We start from the raw sequence: 26,342 nt of genomic DNA on the forward strand, positions 1-26,342 counted from the left end.
CTGTAGATTCTACTAGCTGATGTTAGTGCCAGTAGGTGCTGTTTCCATATAACAGGAAAAATAAAACTAAAAATTAAAAATTTTTTGAAATGGCATTCCGTTTGTTTAGGGAATATAGGAGCAATGTTTTATATCTATGTTAAAAGCATTGACATAATATGTCAGGAACGTAAGAGGCACTAGTATTATATGTATGACACAAATCTTATAATATATCCTATACCATGCATAGTAAAAAGGTGCTCTATACCAATAGAACACAGGTAATATCCTATTATAATCCAAGATGGTACATAATAAAGGGGAGATGAAATATATGTCATCCAATTGGATGAGAATCACTCTTGTAACGATATAAAAACTATATACTATATTTCCAGGTATAGGACGGTCATACGGTTATAGACGAATCTCCAGAATTCTGTATATTTGCCGTAGTCTATTTAAGCCTATGTTTTCAGCCTTATTTAGTAAGACTCATGGTTATGGAAGGGAACAAAAAAGTGTGCTTGTTTATATTATAAGCATAGCCTTAATGAAAAAATAATATACATCATTAAGCATAATTAGTCAATGATAAGCATATAACATTCATTTGACTATACACATAGTCTCATTCATGGTCAACATTAAATATATCTTGTAGAGCATGCAATGAATAGATGTAAAACTTCGTTAACTACTTGGTTTAACGAAAGAGTTCGCTCCCATAGAACACATTTGGGAGCATGGCAACTCAGCTTCCCGGTATAAATCAAGCATCTTTTCCGGGTGTTATAATGACCAACACAAATTAATATATATTGATGGTCCCTAATAGATCTATATAGACAACAAAAGGAAATATTTCATCAATATTCACTCACATTCAACAGACAATATGGCAGCATACTAAGGCTGTCAAAACGTAAAGCCACTGACTTTAGGCAAGTCAAAACAATGAGCTCAATATTGTCACGATATAAAGTCACTAACCTTAGCAAGTCATAACATCAATGTATAACACTTAAGCATGAGTTAGACATTAAATAGCCACAGAATGGCCCTTAGGCCATCTGCATATAGTATATAAATAAAAACATTGTATTTTATTTTTATTTATATTTTGGACCTGATACTGTGATACTTATTAAACTCCAGTGTCTCTTATATAAAATTGATAAAGAACCAACTTGTCAGGCATGCATAATTGCATATTGTCAAAAGATATTCTTGAAATATTTACATAACTAAGATGTAGCTGTATGTCCAGCTATACTACAAATTGAGATATTATTATAGGTCCAAATGTGCTGTAAATATAGGCGTGGTATTATATCTGTTATGAGGTCACTAAAGTAGTATAAGATCTTAGAACGACCCTAATAAAGCAGGACGTATATTAATGGCAGTGTTAAGCCCTGGAGGTACATGCGCCCTTAGCCTTAAAATCCATTTAAGCTCAAACATTTCAATGGTGCCAATGTGATCTCCCTCTCTCCTATTCTGATTAATAACTTGTAATACCTGGAAACTGAACCTATGTCCAGAGTTCTCATTACAATGTATGGCTAGTGCACTAGTTGAATTGCCCTTTCTAATATTGTAGACATGATTATAGACCCGATCTCTGAGCTTTCTAGAGGTCATGCCTACATAATAGCTGTCACATTGGTCACATTTTGCGTAATAAATGACATTTCGAGTGTTGCAAGTTGCATAGAAAGTGGCTCTAAAATTTAGATTAGTGCCCGGGACCCTAAGATCCTGTTCCCTACTTATAAATGTACATATAGAACATTTGCCACATGCATATGTGCCCGTTTTTATCTGAATTCGAATATCAGTTTGTTTCACCTCATATTTGTCTTTGCATAAAAGCCTCTTTAGATTCATACAGTTATTAAATCTGAAACTAGGCTTATTGCCTAATAATGTGTGAAAATATGGTTCAGATAATAGAATTTTCCAATTCCCCTTTATAATTTTAATAAGTTGTTCAACATCATTAGTGTATTTGATATCATATTTAATTATGCCATTTCTCTCAAAATCATGTTTTGCTTTCCCTCTTGAGTTACCAGAGGTGGTATTGTTTATAGCAGCATCTATTACTTCATTAATCAAATTCATAGGATATCCTCTATCCATGAAGAAGTCCTTCTGTTGCTCAATCAAACACAAGGCATCCTGTCTGTCTGTGCATATTCTTAGTATCCTATTGATCTGCCCTTTTATGATGTTACGGAAGATATGTCGGATGCATACTGTCATAGTGGAGGATACTATTTCTCCAACAGGGCTTACGATATAAGGTAGTAACAAGGCAATTATTGCCATTTTTTGCTATAGAAATATCTAGGAAGTTAGCTCTAACTAAGGAATATTCATAGGTGAACGTAAGAAAAGATGTTGTACCATTCATATAACCTACAAAATCTTCCAGCTCTTCCGCACTACCATTCCATAACATAATGACGTCATCTACAAAGCGTCTGTAGATGATAACTTTATCAAATCTGAAATCACAAAAAACATTCTCCTTCTCCCATCTATGGACAACCAGATTGGCATACGCGTTCGCACAGGGAGTGCCCATGGCTACTCCCCATGTTTGCGCATATGTCATATCATTGAACAAAAAAACATTGTTGTTTAGAACCAAATCTAAAAGACAGCAAATGTTCATAATCTCATTGCTATCTATAGTTCCTTGTTCAATTAGATGAAACCTGATAGCATCTAGCCCATACTCATTGGGGATGCTGGTAAAAAGACTCTATGTCCATTGTGACAAGTAATGTATTAACATTAAGTTTTTCAGTTACCAGATCTTGCTTCAAGTCTTCTGATAAGTCATAAGAATTTTTAAGAATGGTTGGTATTTCTTTGGTCATCAAACCCAGCTTAGACTGTATATATAGGGATGCATTCTCGGTGACCCAATGGTCACCCGATACTATAGGTCGTAATGGTGGAGGGTATTCGCCCTTGTGCAATTTTGGCAAGCCTTTTATGACCGGTATGAGAGGTGATTCTACCTTCAAGAAGTCATATAATGGCTTATCTATTGATCTTGTCATGAGCATATCATATAACGTATCATGTACATAATTAATTATAGATGTGACCTTAGATTTATCAATGATTTTATAGGCTTTATCATCATTGAGCATCGCATTCATCAGCTGGTCATAAAAGCTCTTGTCAAGGGCGACAACTCCCCCTCCCTTATCCGCTGGTTTAAATACAACATTCTTATTATTGATCAAAGCATCTAGAGAGTGTTTCTGTATGTGATTCAGATTTATAAAGATGTTACTATGTTTATCACATTCATAATAACTGTAAAAGTCCTGTTCACATGTTCGCATAAAGCACTCTATGGTTGGTGTTAGTGGAGGTATAAACGAACTTCTCCTTTTATATGCTGTTACATTACAGGCTGAAGTGCAGCTATCAGATGGATCATCTTTAAAGAACACTTTAAGGGATAACTTCCTTGCAAACAAACGTAAGCCTATGAGAGTGTCAGATAAAACGCTACGACAGGAGGGTATGAAGGATAACCCTCTATTAAGTAATGATTGTTCTTCTAATGAAAAAGATCTATCTGTCAAATTAAAGAATAGAGAATTCAGTTCTTCATTCTTCTTCTCCGCTCTGGTGTTTCTTCCGAAAGTTTTCTTTTTCCTCTTCCCCTGCTCCCAGAACGTGTGCGTGTTGTGTCCTTGTAGGGGAGTGGGAAGTTTAAAGGCATAGGTACGATGAGAGTATTATTCTTGCTGAAAGTTTTGGGTTTGGCACCTGAGCTTTCTGATGTATTCAAACCAAGTTGGTTACAGGGTAAAGACAAACTAGGTGTATTGGAAGCAACAGGCTCATGATGATTAGTGTCATCCACTTGTGTAGGAAGAGCTGTTCTGTTATTTGATGGTTCTATTAAAGTAGTGACTGTGCCTTCACTGATTACATTCGTAGTTGACAAAGAATGGGTGACATGAGCACTAGATTGTGTATTAGCTCTGGGCCATATAAAAATGCGCCCTAACTGAAAATCTTCACAGTCACGTTTAAGCTTCTTAATTTTCACTTGCTCTAATTTATTACTATACAGCATTAGCTGTCTATTCATAGACTGTATTTTAGAAATACAGAACTCAGTCTTAAAGTTAGCAGTTAAATAATCATATTGTTCCTCTACCTTAGCCAATAGTTCCTTTTCGATGGGTGTAAAATACTCCAACAGAAGCTGTATATATTGATTCCCAAAGTCAATGTTTAACCGCTGCCACCTGCGAAGCAATTCAGGATGACTATCCCCGTAACTTGGCATGCATAGAACACGATACCTCGGGAATGACCTTGAAATGTAGGCAAGCCTGAGATGTCTTCTTTGCCAGACAAACCTATGCAATCGATACATATCATTTTCCAAAGTTCTCAAATGTCCAAAAAATCATGTAAGTTCTCACTGTTCGTTGAGGTATCATCCAGAGTCTCTTGGCTAGTATCTAGCCGCAAAAGTGGGTTATCTTTTTGATAAAATAAAGAGTTCCAACCATCGGTTCGCAACACCTGTTGGGTTATAATCCAATTCAATATTCGCACATCCATCGTGTGAGGAACGGCTAAGTAAATCAGAAGGAATACCAGCAGCAAAAAGAAGAAGCCGATCATCCAAAGGTTCCGTAACACCAGGTGAGGAAGTAGACTGAGGAAAATACTGTCAGGAACCACCACGGTTAATAAAATAGAGTTTTATTTTAAAACAACGAGCTTTCACGCATTAATATGCGCTTCATCAGGTTACAATATGTACAAGAAATGAATTCCCTTTATATAGTAAAACCAGGATCAATTAAGAAAACAATTATCAATCTCTCAATTAATTGAAACATAATTGCTAGGGTGGAAACACCCATTTTTACATCATCCCAGTGAGCAAGTTAAACACTGAATTGCAAGTAAAAGAAAGCATTTTTTACATTTTTAAAAACAGTTCTGAATATACGATAGCAAAGCTTCATAAATTATAAAGCCAATAGCATCTATCTCTAAGATAGTTCATAACCATCTAATGGCGTGTCAAATATAGATTATATAGAGCTGCATGTTCAAAATAGTATACATTGTATCATTTAAAATAAAACAGCCTAAATTTGCTAACAGAGATAGGTAAAGTTGCATCTACTAAATGTTACGCATTGTGCTGTTCTAAATAAGGCAACCTAAACATGTTGTCAGATGTAAATAAGAACAACTAGTAGTTGTTTCTATACTTTATACAATCAATTGAGTCATGAAAAGCAGACAGGTTTAAAAACGCCGATGTAACTATAGCATATAGTAAGCTGTAATATTCATGTCTCAGTCACCTCTTAGTGTGGCGCTTACTATAAAGATATCATCAATTATTCATACTTGATTAAATAAAACATCCTAAACTTGTTTTCAAAATCCATGAGAAACCGGCAACATTAAAAACGCCGATGTGGCTATAGCATTTAGAAACTGTATTATTTATATCTTGGTCACCTCTTAACGTGACGCTTACCGTATAAATCATCAACCATCATAATGCATTTATAAAATAATGGTTAAACAATAACCTGTAGATTCTACTAGCTGATGTTAGTGCCAGTAGGTGCTGTTTCCATATAACAGGAAAAATAAAACTAAAAATTAAAAATTTTTTGAGATGGCATTCCGTTTGTTTAGGGAATATAGGAGCAATGTTTTATATCTATGTTAAAAGCATTGACATAATATGTTAGGAACGTAAGAGGCACTAGTATTATATGTATGACACAAATCTTATAATATATCCTATACCATGCATAGTAAAAAGGTGCTCTATACCAATAGAACACAGGTAATATCCTATTATAATCCAAGATGGTACATAATAAAGGGGAGATGAAATATATGTCATCCAGTTGGATGAGAATCACTCTTGTAACGATATAAAAACTATATACTATATTTCCAGGTATAGGACGGTCATACGGTTATAGACGAATCTCCAGAATTCTGTATATTTGCCGTAGTCTATTTAAGCCTATGTTTTCAGCCTTATTTAGTAAGACTCATGGTTATGGAAGGGAACAAAAAAGTGTGCTTGTTTATATTATAAGCATAGCCTTAATGAAAAAATAATATACATCATTAAGCATAATTAGTCAATGATAAGCATATAACATTCATTTGACTATACACATAGTCTCATTCATGGTCAACATTAAATATATCTTGTAGAGCATGCAATGAATAGATGTAAAACTTCGTTAACTACTTGGTTTAACGAAAGAGTTCGCTCCCATAGAACACATTTGGGAGCATGGCAACTCAGCTTCCCGGTATAAATCAAGCATCTTTTCCGGGTGTTATAATGACCAACACAAATTAATATATATTGATGGTCCCTAATAGATCTATATAGACAACAAAAGGAAATATTTCATCAATATTCACTCACATTCAACAGACAATATGGCAGCATACTAAGGCTGTCAAAACGTAAAGCCACTGACTTTAGGCAAGTCAAAACAATGAGCTCAATATTGTCACGATATAAAGTCACTAACCTTAGCAAGTCATAACATCAATGTATAACACTTAAGCATGAGTTAGACATTAAATAGCCACAGAATGGCCCTTAGGCCATCTGCATATAGTATATAAATAAAAACATTGTATTTTATTTTTATTTATATTTTGGACCTGATACTGTGATACTTATTAAACTCCAGTGTCTCTTATATAAAATTGATAAAGAACCAACTTGTCAGGCATGCATAATTGCATATTGTCAAAAGATATTCTTGAAATATTTACATAACTAAGATGTAGCTGTATGTCCAGCTATACTACAAATTGAGATATTATTATAGGTCCAAATGTGCTGTAAATATAGGCGTGGTATTATATCTGTTATGAGGTCACTAAAGTAGTATAAGATCTTAGAACGACCCTAATAAAGCAGGACGTATATTAATGGCAGTGTTAAGCCCTGGAGGTACATGCGCCCTTAGCCTTAAAATCCATTTAAGCTCAAACATTTCAATGGTGCCAATGTGATCTCCCTCTCTCCTATTCTGATTAATAACTTGTAATACCTGGAAACTGAACCTATGTCCAGAGTTCTCATTACAATGTATGGCTAGTGCACTAGTTGAATTGCCCTTTCTAATATTGTAGACATGATTATAGACCCGATCTCTGAGCTTTCTAGAGGTCATGCCTACATAATAGCTGTCACATTGGTCACATTTTGTAATAAATGACATTTCGAGTGTTGCAAGTTGCATAGAAAGTGGCTCTAAAATTTAGATTAGTGCCCGGGACCCTAAGATCCTGTTCCCTACTTATAAATGTACATATAGAACATTTGCCACATGCATAAGTGCCCGCTTTTATCTGAATTCGAATATCAGTTTGTTTCACCTCATATTTGTCTTTGCATAAAAGCCTCTTTAGATTCATACAGTTATTAAATCTGAAACTAGGCTTATTGCCTAATAATGTGTGAAAATATGGTTCAGATAATAGAATTTTCCAATTCCCCTTTATAATTTTAATAAGTTGTTCAACATCATTAGTGTATTTGATATCATATTTAATTATGCCATTTCTCTCAAAATCATGTTTTGCTTTCCCTCTTGAGTTACCAGAGGTGGTATTGTTTATAGCAGCATCTATTACTTCATTAATCAAATTCATAGGATATCCTCTATCCATGAAGAAATCCTTCTGTTGCTCAATCAAACACAAGGCATCCTGTCTGTCTGTGCATATTCTTAGTATCCTATTGATCTGCCCTTTTATGATGTTACGGAAGATATGTCGCGGATGCATACTGTCATAGTGGAGGATACTATTTCTCCAACAGGGCTTACGATATAAGGTAGTAACAAGGCAATTATTGCCATTTTTTGCTATAGAAATATCTAGGAAGTTAGCTCTAACTAAGGAATATTCATAGGTGAACGTAAGAAAAGATGTTGTACCATTCATATAACCTACAAAATCTTCCAGCTCTTCCGCACTACCATTCCATAACATAATGACGTCATCTACAAAGCGTCTGTAGATGATAACTTTATCAAATCTGAAATCACAAAAAACATTCTCCTTCTCCCATCTATGGACAACCAGATTGGCATACGCGTTCGCACAGGGAGTGCCCATGGCTACTCCCCATGTTTGCGCATATGTCATATCATTGAACAAAAAAACATTGTTGTTTAGAACCAAATCTAAAAGACAGCAAATGTTCATAATCTCATTGCTATCTATAGTTCCTTGTTCAATTAGATGAAACCTGATAGCATCTAGCCCATACTCATTGGGGATGCTGGTAAAAAGACTCTTTATGTCCATTGTGACAAGTAATGTATTAACATTAAGTTTTTCAGTTACCAGATCTTGCTTCAAGTCTTCTAATAAGTCATAAGAATTTTTAAGAATGGTTGGTATTTCTTTGGTCATCAAACCCAGCTTAGACTGTATATATAGGGATGCATTCTCGGTGACCCAATGGTCACCCGATACTATAGGTCGTAATGGTGGAGGGTATTCGCCCTTGTGCAATTTTGGCAAGCCTTTTATGACCGGTATGAGAGGTGATTCTACCTTCAAGAAGTCATATAATGGCTTATCTATTGATCTTGTCATGAGCATATCATATAACGTATCATGTACATAATTAATTATAGATGTGACCTTAGATTTATCAATGATTTTATAGGCTTTATCATCATTGAGCATCGTGATTCATCAGCTGGTCATAAAAGCTCTTGTCAAGGGCGACAACTCCCCCTCCCTTATCCGCTGGTTTAAATACAACATTCTTATTATTGATCAAAGCATCTAGAGAGTGTTTCTGTATGTGATTCAGATTTATAAAGATGTTACTATGTTTATCACATTCATAATAACTGTAAAAGTCCTGTTCACATGTTCGCATAAAGCACTCTATGGTTGGTGTTAGTGGAGGTATAAACGAACTTCTCCTTTTATATGCTGTTACATTACAGGCTGAAGTGCAGCTATCAGATGGATCATCTTTAAAGAACACTTTAAGGGATAGCTTCCTTGCAAACAAACGTAAGCCTATGAGAGTGTCAGATAAAACGCTACGACAGGAGGGTATGAAGGATAACCCTCTATTAAGTAATGATTGTTCTTCTAATGAAAAAGATCCATCTGTCAAATTAAAGAATAGAGAATTCAGTTCTTCATTCTTCTTCTCCGCTCTGGTGTTTCTTCCGAAAGTTTTCTTTTTCCTCTTCCCCTGCTCCCAGAACGTGTGCGTGTTGTGTCCTTGTAGGGGAGTGGGAAGTTTAAAGGCATAGGTACGATGAGAGTGTTATTCTTGCTGAAAGTTTTGGGTTTGGCACCTGAGCTTTCTGATGTATTCAAACCAAGTTGGTTACAGGGTAAAGACAAACTAGGTGTATTGGAAGCAACAGGCTCATGATGATTAGTGTCATCCACTTGTGTAGGAAGAGCTGTTCTGTTATTTGATGGTTCTATTAAAGTAGTGACTGTGCCTTCACTGATTACATTCGTAGTTGACAAAGAATGGGTGACATGAGCACTAGATTGTGTATTAGCTCTGGGCCATATAAAATGCTCTAACTGAAAATCTTCACAGTCACGTTTAAGCTTCTTAATTTTCACTTGCTCTAATTTATTACTATACAGCATTAGCTGTCTATTCATAGACTGTATTTTAGAAATACAGAACTCAGTCTTAAAGTTAGCAGTTAAATAATCATATTGTTCCTCTACCTTAGCCAATAGTTCCTTTTCGATGGGTGTAAAATACTCCAACAGAAGCTGTATATATTGATTCCCAAAGTCAATGTTTAACCGCTGCCACCTGCGAAGCAATTCAGGATGACTATCCCCGTAACTTGGCATGCATAGAACACGCATACCTCGGGGAATGACCTTGAAATGTAGGCAAGCCTGGAGATGTCTTCTTTGCCAGACAAACCTATGCAATCGATACATATCATTTTCCAAAGTTCTCAAATGTCCAAAAAAATCATGTAAGTTCTCACTGTTCGTTGAGGTATCATCCAGAGTCTCTTGGCTAGTATCTAGCCGCAAAAGTGGGTTATCTTTTTGATAAAATAAAGAGTTCCAACCATCGGTTCGTGCAACACCTGTTGGGTTATAATCCAATTCAATATTCGGCACATCCATCGTGTGAGGAACGGCTAAGTAAATCAGAAGGAATACCAGCAGCAAAAAGAAGAAGCCGATCATCCAAAGGTTCCGTAACACCAGGTGAGGAAGTAGACTGAGGAAAATACTGTCAGGAACCACCACGATTAATAAAATAGAGTTTTATTTTTAAAACAAACGAGCGCTTTCACGCATTAATATGCGCTTCATCAGGTTACAATATGTACAAGAAATGAATTCCCTTTATATAGTAAAACCAGGATCAATTAAGAAAACAATTATCAATCTCTCAATTAATTGAAACATAATTGCTAGGGTGGAAACACCCATTTTTACATCATCCCAGTGAGCAAGTTAAACACTGAATTGCAAGTAAAAGAAAGCATTTTTTACATTTTTAAAAACAGTTCTGAATATACGATAGCAAAGCTTCATAAATTATAAAGCCAATAGCATCTATCTCTAAGATAGTTCATGTACCACACAGGCTTATCTCCAGGAGAATAGAAGGGCCTGAGCTGACTGCACTATATCTGGTAATTGCTAGGGTATTATCTATACCAACATCAATTGCACTTCTTAATGCCGTCAAATCAAATGCAAAATACACATATAAAAATAAGTGATTTAATTTAGTTTTCTTGTAGTGTGCAGTATGCAATTTTGTTCTTTTGTGGGTTTTTTTGCTTTAATTTACAATAAACATCCTCAAGTATACACGTTTAAAAAAATGTTAGTGCGTGCCCGTATGCAGATTTTTTTTGTTTTCTTGTTTCAGAACAGTTATGGTTAGTGCAACATGTAGGATTTAAGAGTATTTTGCTTTTTTTAAATAAACATAACTGTCTGTTTAATATGAGTAGTGTTTTTTTCTGTAAAGGTTATTTACTGTTACAACTGAGTAATTTGTGTGTTTTGCAGTAATACTTCACTTTTACTGTTAAAGCTTCATAATTTAAATGGTTTGTGAGATTTTAGTATACTGTAATAACTTCACACTGTAGTATCCATAACTGCACCTCCTTCACCACTCCTTTGGTGATGACATGTTAGGGTATGGCCACTGTCATATTGGCCACACCCCCATGTCCCGCTTTGGCCTGCTTAAAAGGTTTCAATCCTATACCATCTTCAAACTCCAAAGCTTTTCTCTCCTCCTCGATGCTGCTGCTTCCCTTAGGCCTTTTCCTTGCTGCTGTTGGAGACCTCCAGCACCATCTAGCAGATCCAAAGTGTAGTGGAAGTTCCCTAATGCTCTGCCCAAATGACTCCTAATGGTATAAATGCCACCTTGGGTCTCCTTTGAAAAGAGGCTACTAACTTAGTGGGACTAACCTGGTCAACAAAAGATAAATAAATAAATAAAATATATAAAAGCAGTTGAGATATGTTTCACAGAGTGGAAAGTCTGTTGGTAAATGAAAAAGTGTATGTTGCATGTAATTTCTGCAAGTTGAATAAATTATATGAAAAAGGAAATGGGAGTTCAGGTAGCCATGTACTAAGTTCTATGAACTGCACAGAATGTGCAGTCCAAAACTGTGCTGAACTGCATTAAATTTTCAGATAAGGCATAGAAATTAACTCCTAGTTATGGTAGATTAATATTTTGCATAAAAGATGTGAGCGTGTTGTGGAAGAACTACCCCGGCAAGGCTAGCCATTTGATGGTGTAAACCTTGGCTCTAGATGATTGTCACTATTGAAGTGACACCTCAACTCCATGTGCAAAAATGGGAAAAGGGGTTGTGGATGGATGTTCACATTTATCATTTTGAAACAGACTAGAAGACATTTGAAAGTCTGACATTAATGCGGAAGTTATGTAGGGGTGTAAGCACATACACAAACATATGCAATCCACACACACCTACATGTAAAAGTACATACATGCACACACACACAGGTATATGTGTGCATACTGATGGGGATAGTAATCCATTTTTATTATTTGTTTACTAGTTCAGAGCACCATTCTACATGAAGAACCATATGTGATATACTTGCATCATATGGGGCTGAAACATCATCCTTTCTCTTCTTCTGGTCATCTTCTCCTCATTCTCTTCCTCTGTTAGTCTTTCTCTCTTCTCCGCTCATCTTCCTATTAGTATGCCCCTATCTTCTATATTTTCCACTGTCCCTCCATCTCTTTTTAATAAGGACTCACTGCAAAGCTTAGTCTTAGCTCTCATCTATAAACAAGCAAGCTCTCAAATTGTAAACGCTGTAGAAACACAATAATGTTCAGGTAGGTACAGAAAACTGTAAATACTTATAAATGTAAATAATGTACTCTTTCTTCTGCCACCTCATTTGTATTATGTAAATATTGCACTGCTGTAACTTCTGTCATCACATTTGTGTTACAAATTGTGTATTACTGTAAATGTACATGTATTAAATGTCCTGTTATTGGAGCTTTTCTCCCCATGCCTCACTGTACAAATTCTGTATTACTGTGCATGTATTAAATGTCCTGTTATTGGAGCTTTTCTCTGAGGCCTCCATTGAAAATGGATTCTATGGGCAGTCAGATTTTCCAGTAAACAGATGTCACACAAATATATAAATAAATAAGTGATGCAAATTCAGGCTCAGCCATGTTTGAAGAAGGCCACGATCCTGTCTCCAAAAGCAATGCTTGGAGATTTTATCAACATATAAGTCTGAAGAAATAAAAGCTGCATAACTTCACCATGGTTAAGGTGCAAGGATACAGCACTGAAGGCTCATAGTTTGAATCACATCACTTCTTACTTGCATACGGTATTACTATAATTCATTTTCTTCATTTTATCTGCTGCCACATCACCTCAAGAAACAGACTTATAGTGTCAAAAACCCAAACAATTAAAAGCAATCTAAAAAGTCGCGCACAAATGTTGGTGATAAAGCAGTGACAAAGACAGAAGGACTGGAAATGACATGGGGTGTAAGCATATATGAAAAGGAAATACTTAGGAAGAAATGAATCTGACAAATGGTTCACACAGGCTAATGGAGGACACACTTACGGAGCTTCTGTTTAGACTCACATGTTTACAGTTACGCATTGTAATTAGTAAAAACACTTTTACAAGACACAGGCTAATTTCAAGAAACATTTCCTGCTAGACCGAAATGGATCCGAAGTGTTACAGACACCCAGCATTTACAAACTAAGACCTCAACAAAAAAGTTATTTTACACATACAACATACCTGTTTAGAAATGGTAACGGGATGTGGTGGTACCAGTGATTCTGTCACTGTTGTATAACCCATGCTAGGAACTTTCACAAGAACTAGAAATGCAGAGGAAAACATTATTACATCTGGAAATCGAATTTAGAAATACATTCTTCTGGACTATTGAACCTTTTAAGTTGATGATGCTAATGCAAAACTGTTGAAAAGCTGGAAACATCTTGAAGAAAACTCCAAAATGATAACAATTACATACAATTTACTTTTTATTGGAAACAATTTGTGACTTGGGTTATGCATGTGTTAAAGAACACCGCACTTCTGCTCCAAGACAGGGTCTTAAGATACCATCTATTAAGAGATAACAGCAAACATTTTTTCCCAAGTTATTTGCTGTCCACTGATCTTTCCTTAGGTTTGATGTGCTCTTCTCTTCATTTGTAACAATTACAGTCTTTTTCACACTGCCTGACATAAATACAATATGGTAACTGTGACGACCCTGCACTGGCCCAGTAATCAAGGAGCCTCAATTGTCACCACTAGCACCAGTGAGGGACGTGCATAATGGGAGGATGACAAGTACACACACAGTAAAGTACAATTCCCTTAATTAACACAGAGATCACAGTCAGTCTAGGGCTTGTTTCTCCCTCTTTCTCCAGATCCCCAATAGACTCCCCTGTGGCACAGCTATAAAGGTGAGTCTTTAGCCAGGGTTCCAAGCCAAGTCCTCCCAACTCCCAACACTCTCTCTGTTCAACCAGTGCTTCCTGTCCCTCCCCAAGTAGCTGATATGCACACACTTTGAGATTCAATTTATAAACACACACACACACACACACACACACACACACACACACACACACACACACACACACACACCTGGGAAAGGCAGGCACAGGTTTACTAGCTATGCCCCCTTCTGCCCAGACCATAAGGTAGTTAGCACTGCCACCAGAACCCCTTATCAGCTACTTTAAAGGGAAACTCCACCTTAGAACTAAAAAAAATATTGTTTTCACTGCATCTTTATTTCTGAGATAGTTTAATGCCTGAAAATCACTCCAACTGCTTATTTTACAATTTTAATGTGTTTCTCTCAAAATGGCGGATGATGGGGCCTGCCTTGGTAATGTGATCTTATCTTCCTGATTTCCTTCCTTCTTTCCAGAATACATTTTAAGTCCTCTTTATATGACTCATGCCAGACATAAGGAAGTGGTGCCGTTTTCTCATGCCATTAAAATATAATGGCAGGACTGTGAAGCACTGTCATCTAAACACACCTTCTGTAACAGAGCTGCTTCTATGTTTACTTGACTGAGCCTCATTTATGTGTCTGTCAAAGCTTGTTCTATGCTATAAATAGCTGTTAGCTACTTGCAGCAAAAGAAAGCAGATAAAAAACATGTTTTCGTAAAAGGAGTATTTTGTAGTCCTAACAAACTTGATAAACCCTCCCCCACACTCTCATGCTGAGGTGTGAAAACTTTCACTGCAGTAAATGATCCTTGCTGTACAATTACAAGTCACAAGTAGTAGGACTCTAAACTTAGTCTGTCTGCTACTTCCCAATGTCTTCAGTGGGAGGATTCTTCTCTCTCATGAATGATGCAGACTTAAAATGTGCTTTACTAATTCCTTAATTATTTCTGTCATGTTCCTCCTCCTTTTTTCTATTTCATATTTATGTATACTTTGGTAACCAGGAAAGTGAACTGGTCCCAGGACCCTTTTCTGCCACAACTTAGGCTACACTGGCAAAGATAATAACAATCACTAAATGCACTTATCAATACAAAGAAAAGAATACTGACAAAGACAATGACCAAGACTGCATGTGCAACACAGAGCCAATGTGTGACAGTGACCAAGTAAATCATTGAGCAGCATTTACTACAATGTTTACATTAATAGTGCTTAGCTATACTATGTTGTCTGTTATAAATAATTCATTGTATGCCCACATATTGCACACACACACACACACACACACACACACACACACACACACATATATATAGTGTGTCTGTGTGTGTGTATGTGTTTCTGTATATGTGTATGTATATAAAGTAGATGTGTACAAAAGCATATATCTGTGTGTGTGTGTGTGTGTGTATATGCATTTAAACACAGTTAAGTACTTCTGATTTCCTTTTCTTAGTGCTCTTAATGCAAGGGCACATAGAAAATGTATGTTAAAGTAAATTCAGCTGTATATTATGGTTGCACTCTGACAATGCAAGGACCGACTCAAAGTCAGTGAGAATTTTATACAATGGATCTGCATGTACCAGATATGAATCCCCCTCTGGAAGGATGTCACACAAAGCATAAAATACATTTGTTATGAACAGTATCAGTGCATGTAGTTGATAGGGTTGCCACCTGACTCTCTTTCTGCAGTTCTGGCCTGTGTGTGTGTGTGTGTGTGTGTGTGTGTGTGTGTGGGGGGGGGTTAAAAATGGTAAAAAAAATTTACTGACTTTTCTCTAAATGTCACAGAAATCTTTGCTACTACACTTAAGTTATCTTAACACAAACTATTATAAATAATATTTAAAGCTTAGAATTTCAGTACTGTGTTGCTGCTTTTGTAAATTTGTCAGATGAATTGACAATTGCCTTTAAAACCGACTGATCTAATTGCTTTGTTTTGCTATGAAAGGGGAGTGTTAAGTTCTCCTCCCCTCTGCAATAAAAACAGTGGAAACAGTTCCACAGCTTTCTGTCTTTTTTATATCAGCTGCTGACATTAGCAGGAATAATTGCCCATCTAAGACTGACAGCAGTACCTGACAGGGTAAACTACATATTTAACTGTGTCTATATGTCATGCAGGTGGAGATGAATTTCTCTGCAAAGTATGTGAGAAGTTGAGTTTAAAAAAAAAGGTGGGCTTTCCCTTCATTTGACCCCAATGCAAGGAAATAAAAGTTTTAAAAAGTACAAGCAGGTTTCTGGTACATACACAGTGTTGGAACCATATTGTAGGGAGAAAGGAAACCTAACAATTGAGTTAAACTGTATGAGAGGGTGGAGTTTTCCTTTAAGGCCCTTCCCAAAGGGTGACCAATTCTACTGTGTAATATTACTATTATCCAAATGGTAAGTGTGACCAAGACTAAGGCTACTGGAGTGGCCCATCCAGAGTCACCAAATACATATGCAAATACTTATTTATCTCTAAACAACCCAGCCACAATTAAAATGTTTAAATATATTTAATAATAAATAATAAAATATAAAGATATCTAACTAAAAGAATCTCTTGCCTGAAGGAAGCTATCTTAAAAAAACAGTACCCACAAACAATGTACCTGAAGTTTGTTCTACAATTGGCTAAGGTTAATATGTTAAACTGTACTGAAATACTATGTACTGTAAACTGCTGCCCTGGGTCTAAAGCCACCTTTAGTTTGTCCCCATAGTAATTTGGCTCCCTCTAAGTTTTTAATTAAACTAGTTTGCCCCAACATTATTTCTTAACCTAAATGTAATCTCTGAATATTGTAGTTTTCCTCTGCTCTCCCACACATAGCCCTGAAAATGATACTTTGTACCTATAACCTGCAGTTAACAAATACCCTGCATGAGTATAAAACATAGTCTAAACATAGTGTATAACTTAGTGCAAAAATACAGTTTAAAATAAAGCTTAAAATGTTAGTTTAAAATACAACCATTAAGTTAACACTACATATATGCCATAGCCTAAGAAAACACTTGGAGTGAGTGTTAGCCCCGCTCTGCTCACCCTCACTGAGCTTTGGCTCACTCCGCACCCTCCTCTGCCCCCAATTCCCACCCGCCCCCACTACATCTAAATTTATAGGTACTTAACCACACCCCTGCTACACTCATACTATCAGCTTTCACCTTCATACTCTTTCCACCCTGCTTTACCACCCCTATCAGCTTTCACCAAACATATTTTCTCCACCCACTCTATTACCTCTAAATTGACCATCAGAACTTCTACTGTTGTGTCATTTAAACAACAGATCCTAACTACTATACTCCTTCTCTCATAATGTTACACTACTCTTTACTACCAATTCTGCTAGCCACTTATGTACTTAACTTGTATGAAAACCATTTGCTTATTGTTTATCTGTACCCTAAAGGCCATACTATCACCCCAGCTGTAAAGCATCCCACCTTTAGCCATGCTAACAACAGTGGGCACAACTCAACATCTTGTTCACTCTTTCAGCACACCAACCCCTGGCACATTAGCTCTAGATCGAGACAATGCTACAAACTTTTAAACAAACTCCTGAGGCTTATCACTAAGTACAGACCTAGCCCCATACTCGGTGGTGACATTCACCCCAACCCGGGCCCATCCACCTCTGATACATATACACCCTCTACCTGTAACCTCAGCCATAAAACTATAATCAGAAGACCAACTAACTCTCTCCTAGTCTGTCATCTCAATATTAGGGGCATTAATAACAAGGTACATGAACTGCATGCCCTCCTGGCTGTCCACTCCTCTGAGACTCTCTGTCTATCTGAGACCTGGTTAAAACTTAACACTACTGACAATGAAGTGTTACCACCTGGGTATAATATATACAGGCTGGATCGTGATTCCAGGAAGGGGGGTGGGGTAGCTATACTCTACAGATCTGAGTTGAATGTGACCATAGATGTTAATCAACCACCTCAGATTAATAACTACGAAATTCTTGCCACTACACTGCAGCTTAACAGTGCAGAGCTGTAGTAACTACAGAGGGATTAAACTGATCAGTCACAGCATGAAGTTATGGGAAAGAGTAGTGGAAGCTAGGTTAAGAAGGGAGGTGAAGATTAATGATCAGCAGTATGGTTTCATGCCAGGAAAGACCACTACAGATGCGATGTTTGCTCTGAGAGTGTTGATGGAGAAGTACAGAGAAGGTCAGAAGGAGTTGCAATGTGTCTTTGCGGATTTAGAGAAAGCATATGACAGGGTGCCTAGAGAGGAGTTGTGGTATTGTATGAGGAAGTCGGGAGTGTCAGAGAAGTATGTAAGAGTGGTACAGGATATGTACGAGGGTAGTGTGACAGAGGAGAGGTCTGCAGTAGGAGTGACGGATGCATTTAAGCTGGAGGTGGGATTACATCAAGGATCAGCTCTGAGCCCTTTCTTATTTGCAATGGTGATGGACAGGTTGATAGTTGAGATCAGACAAGAGTCCCCGTGGACTATGATGTTTGCAGATGACATTGTGATCTGTAGTGAGAGTAGGGAACAGGTGGAGGAGACCCTGCAGAGGTGGAGATATGCTCTAGAGAGAAGAGGAATGAAGGTCAGCAGGACTAAGACAGAATATATGTGTGTGAATGAGAAGGCGGATAGAGGAATGGTGAGGATGCAGGGAGTAGAGGTGGGGAAGGTGGATGAGTTTAAGTACTTGGGATCAACAGTTCAGAGTAATGGTGAGTATGGATGAGAGGTGAATAAGAGAGTATACGCAAGAGGGAGTGGGTGGAGAAGAGTGTCAGGAGTGATTTGTGACAGACAAGTACCAGTAAGTGTGAAAGGGAAGGTAGTGAGACCAGCTATGTTATATGGGTTGGAGACAGTGGCATTGACAAAAAGGCAGGATCCAGAGCTTGAGGTGGCAGAGTTGAAGATGCTAAGATTTGCACTGGGTGTGACTAGGATGGACAGGATTGGGAATAAGTATATTAGAGGGTCAGCCCAGGTTGGAAGGTTTGGAGACAAAGCCAGACAGGCAAGATTACGTTGGTTTGTGCTGAGGTGGGATGCCGAGTATAGTGGGCAAAAGATGCTAAGGATGAAGCTGCCAGGTAACAGGAAAAGAGGGAGGCCTAAGATAAGGTTTATGGATGTGGTGAGAGAGGACATGCAGGTGGTTGGTGTGACACAGCAAGATGCAGAGAACAGGAAGAAATGGAAACAGCTGATCTGCTGTGACGACCCCTAATGGGAGCAGCCGAAAGAAGAAGAAGACTGCAACTTAACAAAAGTAAATGCATCAACATCATTTGTATGTATATTCCCCCAGGTAATAATATAGCCACACGTGAAGACACCCTTCACTGGCTATCATGCCATTACCCCCAGGAAACCCTATTACTTGGAGACTTTAACATTGTCTGGGGCACCTGTTCCTCAGAATCCCCTTCTACCCACATCAACCTGCATGCCTTTACACAAACCATAACCACCCCTACCAGGCTAGGTAAACCCAACCAAAAAAAAGCATACTCGACTGGGTACTCGTAAAATAGTAACCCCCAACTGTACACTGCTGGTACCCTCCCTGATGACCTAAGTGACCACCTTCTCACTTACATAGTTAAGAAAAAAGCCATTAATCCACAACTCCTCTTACTCAGAAAAGTCAGCAACAAAAAAGACTTTGAACCTGCCAAACTCCAACAGGAACTTAACTCCTGTAACTGGTATATGCTAAAACACTTCCCCTTAGAGGAGGCAGTTGTATATTTTAACAGCAAATTTCTTGAAATCCTTGATTTGCATGCACCTGCCCGCTCAAAGCAAACAAAAGCAAAAATGGCACCATGGCTTTCTAAAGAGTCTAGGCTACAAATTACCAGTAGAAACAAATTTTGGGCTCTATGGCGCTCCACTAAAGACCCCCATGATCATGTTAAATACAGGCAAGTTAGGAATGAAACTAAAAAATCCATTCTACATGACAAAAAAAATTACTACTGTAATTTACAGACAACTAACCAGAACAATCCTCAGAAGTTGTGGGCAGGTCTGAATAATCTACTTCATCCTGGAAAAACGTCTACACCTATCCCATCTGCTACCATTGATAAATCTCCTGAGGAGGTCTCAGACAGTTTTAAACGTCTCTTTACTGAGACAATTCAAGCCCTAGCTAGCCAATTACCTCCTAGCTCCCCTGGCCCTGATAGTACCACCTCTAAAAACAGACTTTCGTTTAGCTTCCAACCAGTATCCACATCACTTATCCGTACCTTGATCAAAAAATTAAAACCCACCACACTCTTCGCTGACCAATTTCCCGCCAAGTACCTTAAAAAATCAGCTGATGCCATTGCCTATCCAATATTGTATTGATTTATGTGTGGAGCTTTTCTCCCCGGGCCTCTACTGAAAATGGACATATATCCAGCTAGACTAGCCCGGTTAACAAATGTAAAATAAAAATAAAAATAAAATAAAAATAAAATAAAATAAAAATATCTATACTAATTAATTGTACCATAGCAGAGGCTAAAATTCCCACCATTTGGAAAACAACCTACGTAATATCTCACTACATAAAGGAGGTTCCCCCACTGAATTCTCCAATTATGGACCAATAGCTACACTTTCTCCACTTGCAAAGATTATGGAAAAATGTATACACAAACAATTGATGCACCACCTAATCCAAAATCACCTCATGGCCGATACCCAACACGTCTTCCGTCCACACCACAACACAACTTCAGCCCTACTGGCTTTTACCAATACTATAAACAATAACCGTAACAATAATCACATATCTTCAGCCCTCTTCTTGGATCTTTCCTAGGCATTTGACATGGTTGATCACCCTTTGGAAATCTTTCTTCACTATCCCTCTTCATAAAGGTGGAAACTCCACTAACCCCTCAAACTACCGACCCATTGCCATTCTGCCCCCCCTCCAAGATATTAGAAAAATGTATTCACTCACAGCTTCTCAATCACCTCCTCACACACCACTTACTTACCCCTTCCCAACATGGATTTTGTCCTCACCACAGCACCACCACTGCCCTCCTCTCCTTCACTCATATCATTGCAGAGGCCCTAGACAACAATAAACTCATTTCCTGTCTCTTCCTAGATCTCTCCAAAGCCTTCTATACTGTCTCTCATCCTCTACTACTATCCAAACTCGCAAATCTCCACCTATCCCCCTCCACACTTGCCTGGTTTAATAGTTACCTATCTGGCAGGGAACAATCTGTCAAATGGCTCTCATCCTCCTCACCTTTCCTTCCCATCTCCACTGGTGTTCCCCAAGGCTCCATCTTGGGACCCCTTTTGTTTAACATCTTCACCAATGATCTTTACACCTCATGCAAAGAATCCTCCCTTATTCAGTATGCCAACGACTCCACACTTATATCCATCTCAAATAACATTCCTGAACTACACTCCCTGACCCAACAGGCCCTACTATCCACTGATCAATGGCTCTCTCACAACCTATTGATCCTAAATCCCAAAAAGACCAAACTCCTACTTTTCCTTCCCCGTTCTCTTTCCCATCACAAAACCTCCTTTTTTATTACATCTTCTAACAATACAAACATCCAACCTGACACCCACACAAAACTCCTAGGGGTCATTATCGATGACGAACTCAAGTTCACCCTACACATACTCCAATGTATAAAAAAAAAAAAAAACCCATAAACTAGGTCTGCTATATCGGAACAAAAAATTCCTAACCCCTGAATCTAGACTTACCCTGGGCCAGGCACTCCTCCTCCCCTCCCTCTTATACGCCGCCCCAGTTCTTACCAATATCCAGGCCTCCACGCTAAACAAGCTGCAACAGACTTACCATAAAATAGCCAGATTCATTACTAACTCCCCATACAACTCACACCACTGCATTTCTTTAAACTCTCTTCAATGGCTTGAACTTCTCCAGTTTCTGCTATCTTATCAATTTCATATGCTACACTCTATTTTTTATAAACCCTCCTTCTGTCCATCTCTATCTTCCTTAGTCTCCATCTACATCCCATCCCGGACCCTCCATACTTCTAACCAACAATTACTTGATATCTACCACCCAAAAAGGTCAATAGGCAAACTACTCCACAAACACTCCCTTGCCCATGCTTGGAACAAACTTCCCCTTGAACTATGTTCAATCTCCTACACCTCCCACTTTATACTTTATGCATGTAACCCAACATATATGTACATCGTTTTGCTATAACTGCTATTATATCAATATTGTTTAAAATTGTACTTGTTTTAAAATGTAGTACTGGAGCTTTTCTCCTCGGGTCTCCACTGAAAATGGGCCACAAGTCCAGTTGGACAAACCCGATTAACAAATGTCAATAAATAAATAAATAAATAAACTTTTGATTCACATCCTGCAAACTTTCTGTCTAGATTCTAAAGCCATTCAATGGCTTATATCCTACCTCAATAGGAGGCAACAGGCTGTTCTCTGGCAGAACAAGCTCTCTAACCTATTACCGAACACCCTTGGAGTACCACAAGGCTGCATATTAGGGCCCTTACTGTTTTCCATCTTTGCTAACGACTTATATACTGTCATCCCAAGTGTCAGCTGTATCCAATACACTGATGACTCCACCCTGATTTGCTCAGCTACATCTCCTACAGACTTGAGGTCTGCTACCCAGTCCACCTTTAATACTATAGAAAACTGGATCTCTGAATGTCGATTGTTAATAAATCTCAAAAAAACTAAAATGCTGTTATTCTTACCAACACAAAGGTCTGCCACTTTTACCTTCACCATAAATGTAAAAGATGGCACAACAATCTCCCCCGACCCCTCTACAAAACTTTTAGGTGTCATTATTGACAATAACCTAAAATTTGACCTACATGTAAATCTAACGATCAAGACCAATCAATAACAAATTTGGGTCATTATATAGAATAAAAGCCTTCCTAACCCCTCCAGCTAAAATGGCCATTGCTCACTCTCACCTACATTCAACAATTCTATACGCTTCCCCCATTCTCTCCAATCTAAACAAATTTGTACTTAATAGACTGTCAACCTGTTACAATCACATTGCCAGGTTTGTCACTGGCCTGCTTTTTAGAACACACCACTGCATCAACCTTGAAAAGCTTGGGTGGCTAGAAAGTACAGTTTTGTACCTACCATAAATGTAGATGTCCGATAGGTATGCATCTGCAGTCCTAACATATGGGTTGTCCTGCCTCAGGCAGCCCTTCGGTCGGCCGGATTCCAAAGTCTGGGTCTGGCCTCGGCTGATGTCGCACTTCACCCGACGTCATAGCTGCTGTTTATCGGGTATAAAGGCATCAGCCGACGCCATTTTCCTCAGTGTTTATTGCCCCAGATGCCAGGTGCCCTCTAGTAAGGCTAAATTTGGATAAATGCAAATAATTCCAAACAGTAGAGAGCAAACAATATAAAAAAAAAAATATATATATATATATATATATATATATATATATATATATATACATATATATAAACAAATACACCATAATAGATTCCCCCAGCTAGCTACAAGAGGGGTAAATACCCTAGGAATACCACAGAGGGGAAGGAGGGTGGGTAATCCTGACTGCAGATGCATACCTATCGGACATCTACATTTATGGTAGGTACAAAACTGTTCTATATCCTTCAAGGATGCATCTGCAGTCCTAACATATGGGTAGAATACCAAAGCCAAACTGGGGGAGGAGGCACTAAGATAAAGATGGTGTAGTTAAGATCCCTTGCAAAACAGCAGTTGCAAAACCTGCTCGGGATCTAGAGTATAAGGGAAGATTGTAATGCTTGGCAAATGTATGCACGGAGCTCCAAGTAGCAGCTTCTAAAATGTCTTTGGTAGCCACTCCTCATAGGAAAGCTGTAGTGGTGGCTGTAGCTCTTGTGGAATGAGGTCTGATATTATCAGGAGTTGTCTTTCCATGAAAAGAGTAGCAAAATCGAATGCAATTTCCTATCCATTTTGAGATTGTCTGTTTTGAAATTGCTTTTCCTTGCATTCCTGTTGCATATGCTACCAGAAGCTGGTCAGTTTTTCTGCTGGTCTTAGTTCTGTCCAGATAGTAGCGTAATTGTCTGTGCACATCCAAGGTATGTAGCAATCTTTCCCCCCTGTTCTGTGGTTTGGGGAAGAATGTAGGTAAATGAATTGCTTGGTTCAATGATACTCTGGAGACCACTTTTGGCATAAAGGTAGGGTTAGTTCTCAGAGAGACTCTGTCCTGATGGAAGATAAGGAAGGGTTGTACTGCCATTAATGCCTGTAACTCAGATACCCTTCTTGCTGAAGTAATTGCTAGCAGGAAAGCAGTTTTCCAAGACAAGAATTGTAATTCTGCTGTTGCTGCTGGTTCAAAAGGGAAGTGTTAACTTTTCCAGCACAAAGTTGAGATCCCATGTAGGTAAAGGTGGTTTCCTTGGAGGCTTTACATTTTTGATTCCTCTCAAGAACTGCCTGAGAAGAGGATGAGAGAAGACAGGAGGATCCATGTTGTATTCTGCTGAAATTGCTGATGCATGAATCTTAATGGAGGAGTAAGACAGGCCATTGTGGAACAGCTCTGCTAAAAATTCCAGGATGTGTGCTATGTTTGCCAATGAGACATTTTCTCCCTTTGCTGCACTCCAAATGAGGTATCTTTTCCACTTGGCTCAATAAGTCTTCCTTGTGGAGGGTCTGCGTGCCTCCAGGATAATGTCCTTAACCCTCTGAGATAAACCTGGGTTATTTTGCTTTATGGAATATTCCAAGCAGCTAGCTGCAGTGTTTTCAAGTTTGGATGTAGGATCTTGTAGTTGTCCTGTGTTAGTAGTAAGGGACATAGAGGTAGATGCCATGCGTGTCCGAGACATGCTTCTCAGTAGCGGGTACCAATGTTGCCTCGGCCAGTCTGGAGCTATCAGAATTACCCTTGGCTGATCCTCTCTGATCTTCAGTAGAACTTTGTACATCAAGGGAAGAGGTGGAAATGCATATGCTGTCAGGTTTTTCCAGCTGAAGGAAAGGGAGTCCACCCTCCAAGCAAGTGGGTGGTATGCTCTTGTGCAGAACTTCTTCAATTGGTGATTGTGTGGGGAGGCAAACAGGTCTATCTGTGGTAGTCCCCATTTCTTTGTTATGGCTTTGAAGATATCTGGATGCAGCATCCATTCGTGAGCATCCGTGGTAGTTCTGCTTAAGGTGTCTGCTAGAGAATTTTCTTTTCCTGGTACAAATCTGGCCTGAAGTTGAATGTTGAGGTTCAGAGCCACATTCCACAGGTCCATTGCCATCCGGCATAGAGGATATGAATGTGTACCTCCCTGTTTGTTGATGTACCACATGACTGTGGTATTGTCCGTCCTTATCAGCAGATGACCCTGTTGAAGGAGTGGTCTGAATGCCTGGATTGCATGTTTCACTGCCAGCATCTCCTTTAGATTTATGTGTAGATTCAGCTGGTCTTGGGTCCATAGGCCTTGTATACACTTGTCCACCATGTGTGCCCTCCATCCTAGGTCTGAGGCGTCTGTGGTGATGGTCTGGCTTGGCTGTGGTTTGTGGAAAGGCAAGCCTCTGTTCAACTGACAGGCCTGAGCCCACCACAGGAATTCTTGCTTCAAGCATGGAATTATTGGAATCTGGGCTTCTAGACTGTGCTTGTGTTGAGACCATACATTCCTTAGATACCATTGTAGCTTTCTCATATGCAGCCTGGCATGTGGAACCAATATTATGCAGGATGCCATGTAACCCAGGGCTTGCAGGACTTTCCTTGCAGTAAGCTGAGTTTGTGTTGTTAATGTCATGAAGTAGACTGGTAGTTGCTTTTGTTTTTCTTCTGTGAGAAAAGCCATCTGAGTTGATGTGTCTAATTCTGCACCCAAGAATGTTATCCTTTGGGATGGTACTAGTCTTGACTTTTGCATGTTGACTGTGTATCCCAAGGCTTGCAACAGTTGTATGACATTTTCCAAATCTTTTGTTAACTTTGCCTTGTTGTCCGCTTGTATTAGGCAGTCGTCCAGGTATGGGTAAATCTGAATTCCCTGAAGTCTGCAATGAGCAATTACTGATGCCAGGCATTTTGTGAATACTCTGGGCGCAGTAGATAAGCCAAAAGGCAATGCTGAGAATTGATAATGCTCTGATCCTGCAAGAAAACGGAGGTGTCTTCTGCAATCTGGTCGTATAGGGACGTGCAGGTATGCCTCCTTGAGATCTAGAGTCACCAGCCAAGACTCCTTGCCCAGC

The 26,342-nt window shown here is 38.5% G+C and overlaps 1 protein-coding gene across 1 annotated transcript in view; it reads right to left on the reverse strand.

Moving 5' to 3' along the window:
• The window catches only part of MAN2C1 (mannosidase alpha class 2C member 1), a 1,630,015-nt gene that overhangs the window by 563,648 nt on the left and 1,040,025 nt on the right, over window positions 1-26,342 (reverse strand). Inside the window, exon 17 of the mRNA XM_044077185.1 lies at window positions 13,380-13,462. Coding sequence (XP_043933120.1) covers window positions 13,380-13,462 — 83 coding nt within the window. The remainder of the gene's footprint in view (window positions 1-13,379; window positions 13,463-26,342) is intronic.

The sequence above is a fragment of the Protopterus annectens genome, chromosome 7.part0, assembly GCF_019279795.1.
Source record: "Protopterus annectens isolate FY-2018-M chromosome 7.part0, PAN1.0, whole genome shotgun sequence".
NCBI lineage: Eukaryota > Metazoa > Chordata > Ceratodontiformes > Protopteridae > Protopterus > Protopterus annectens.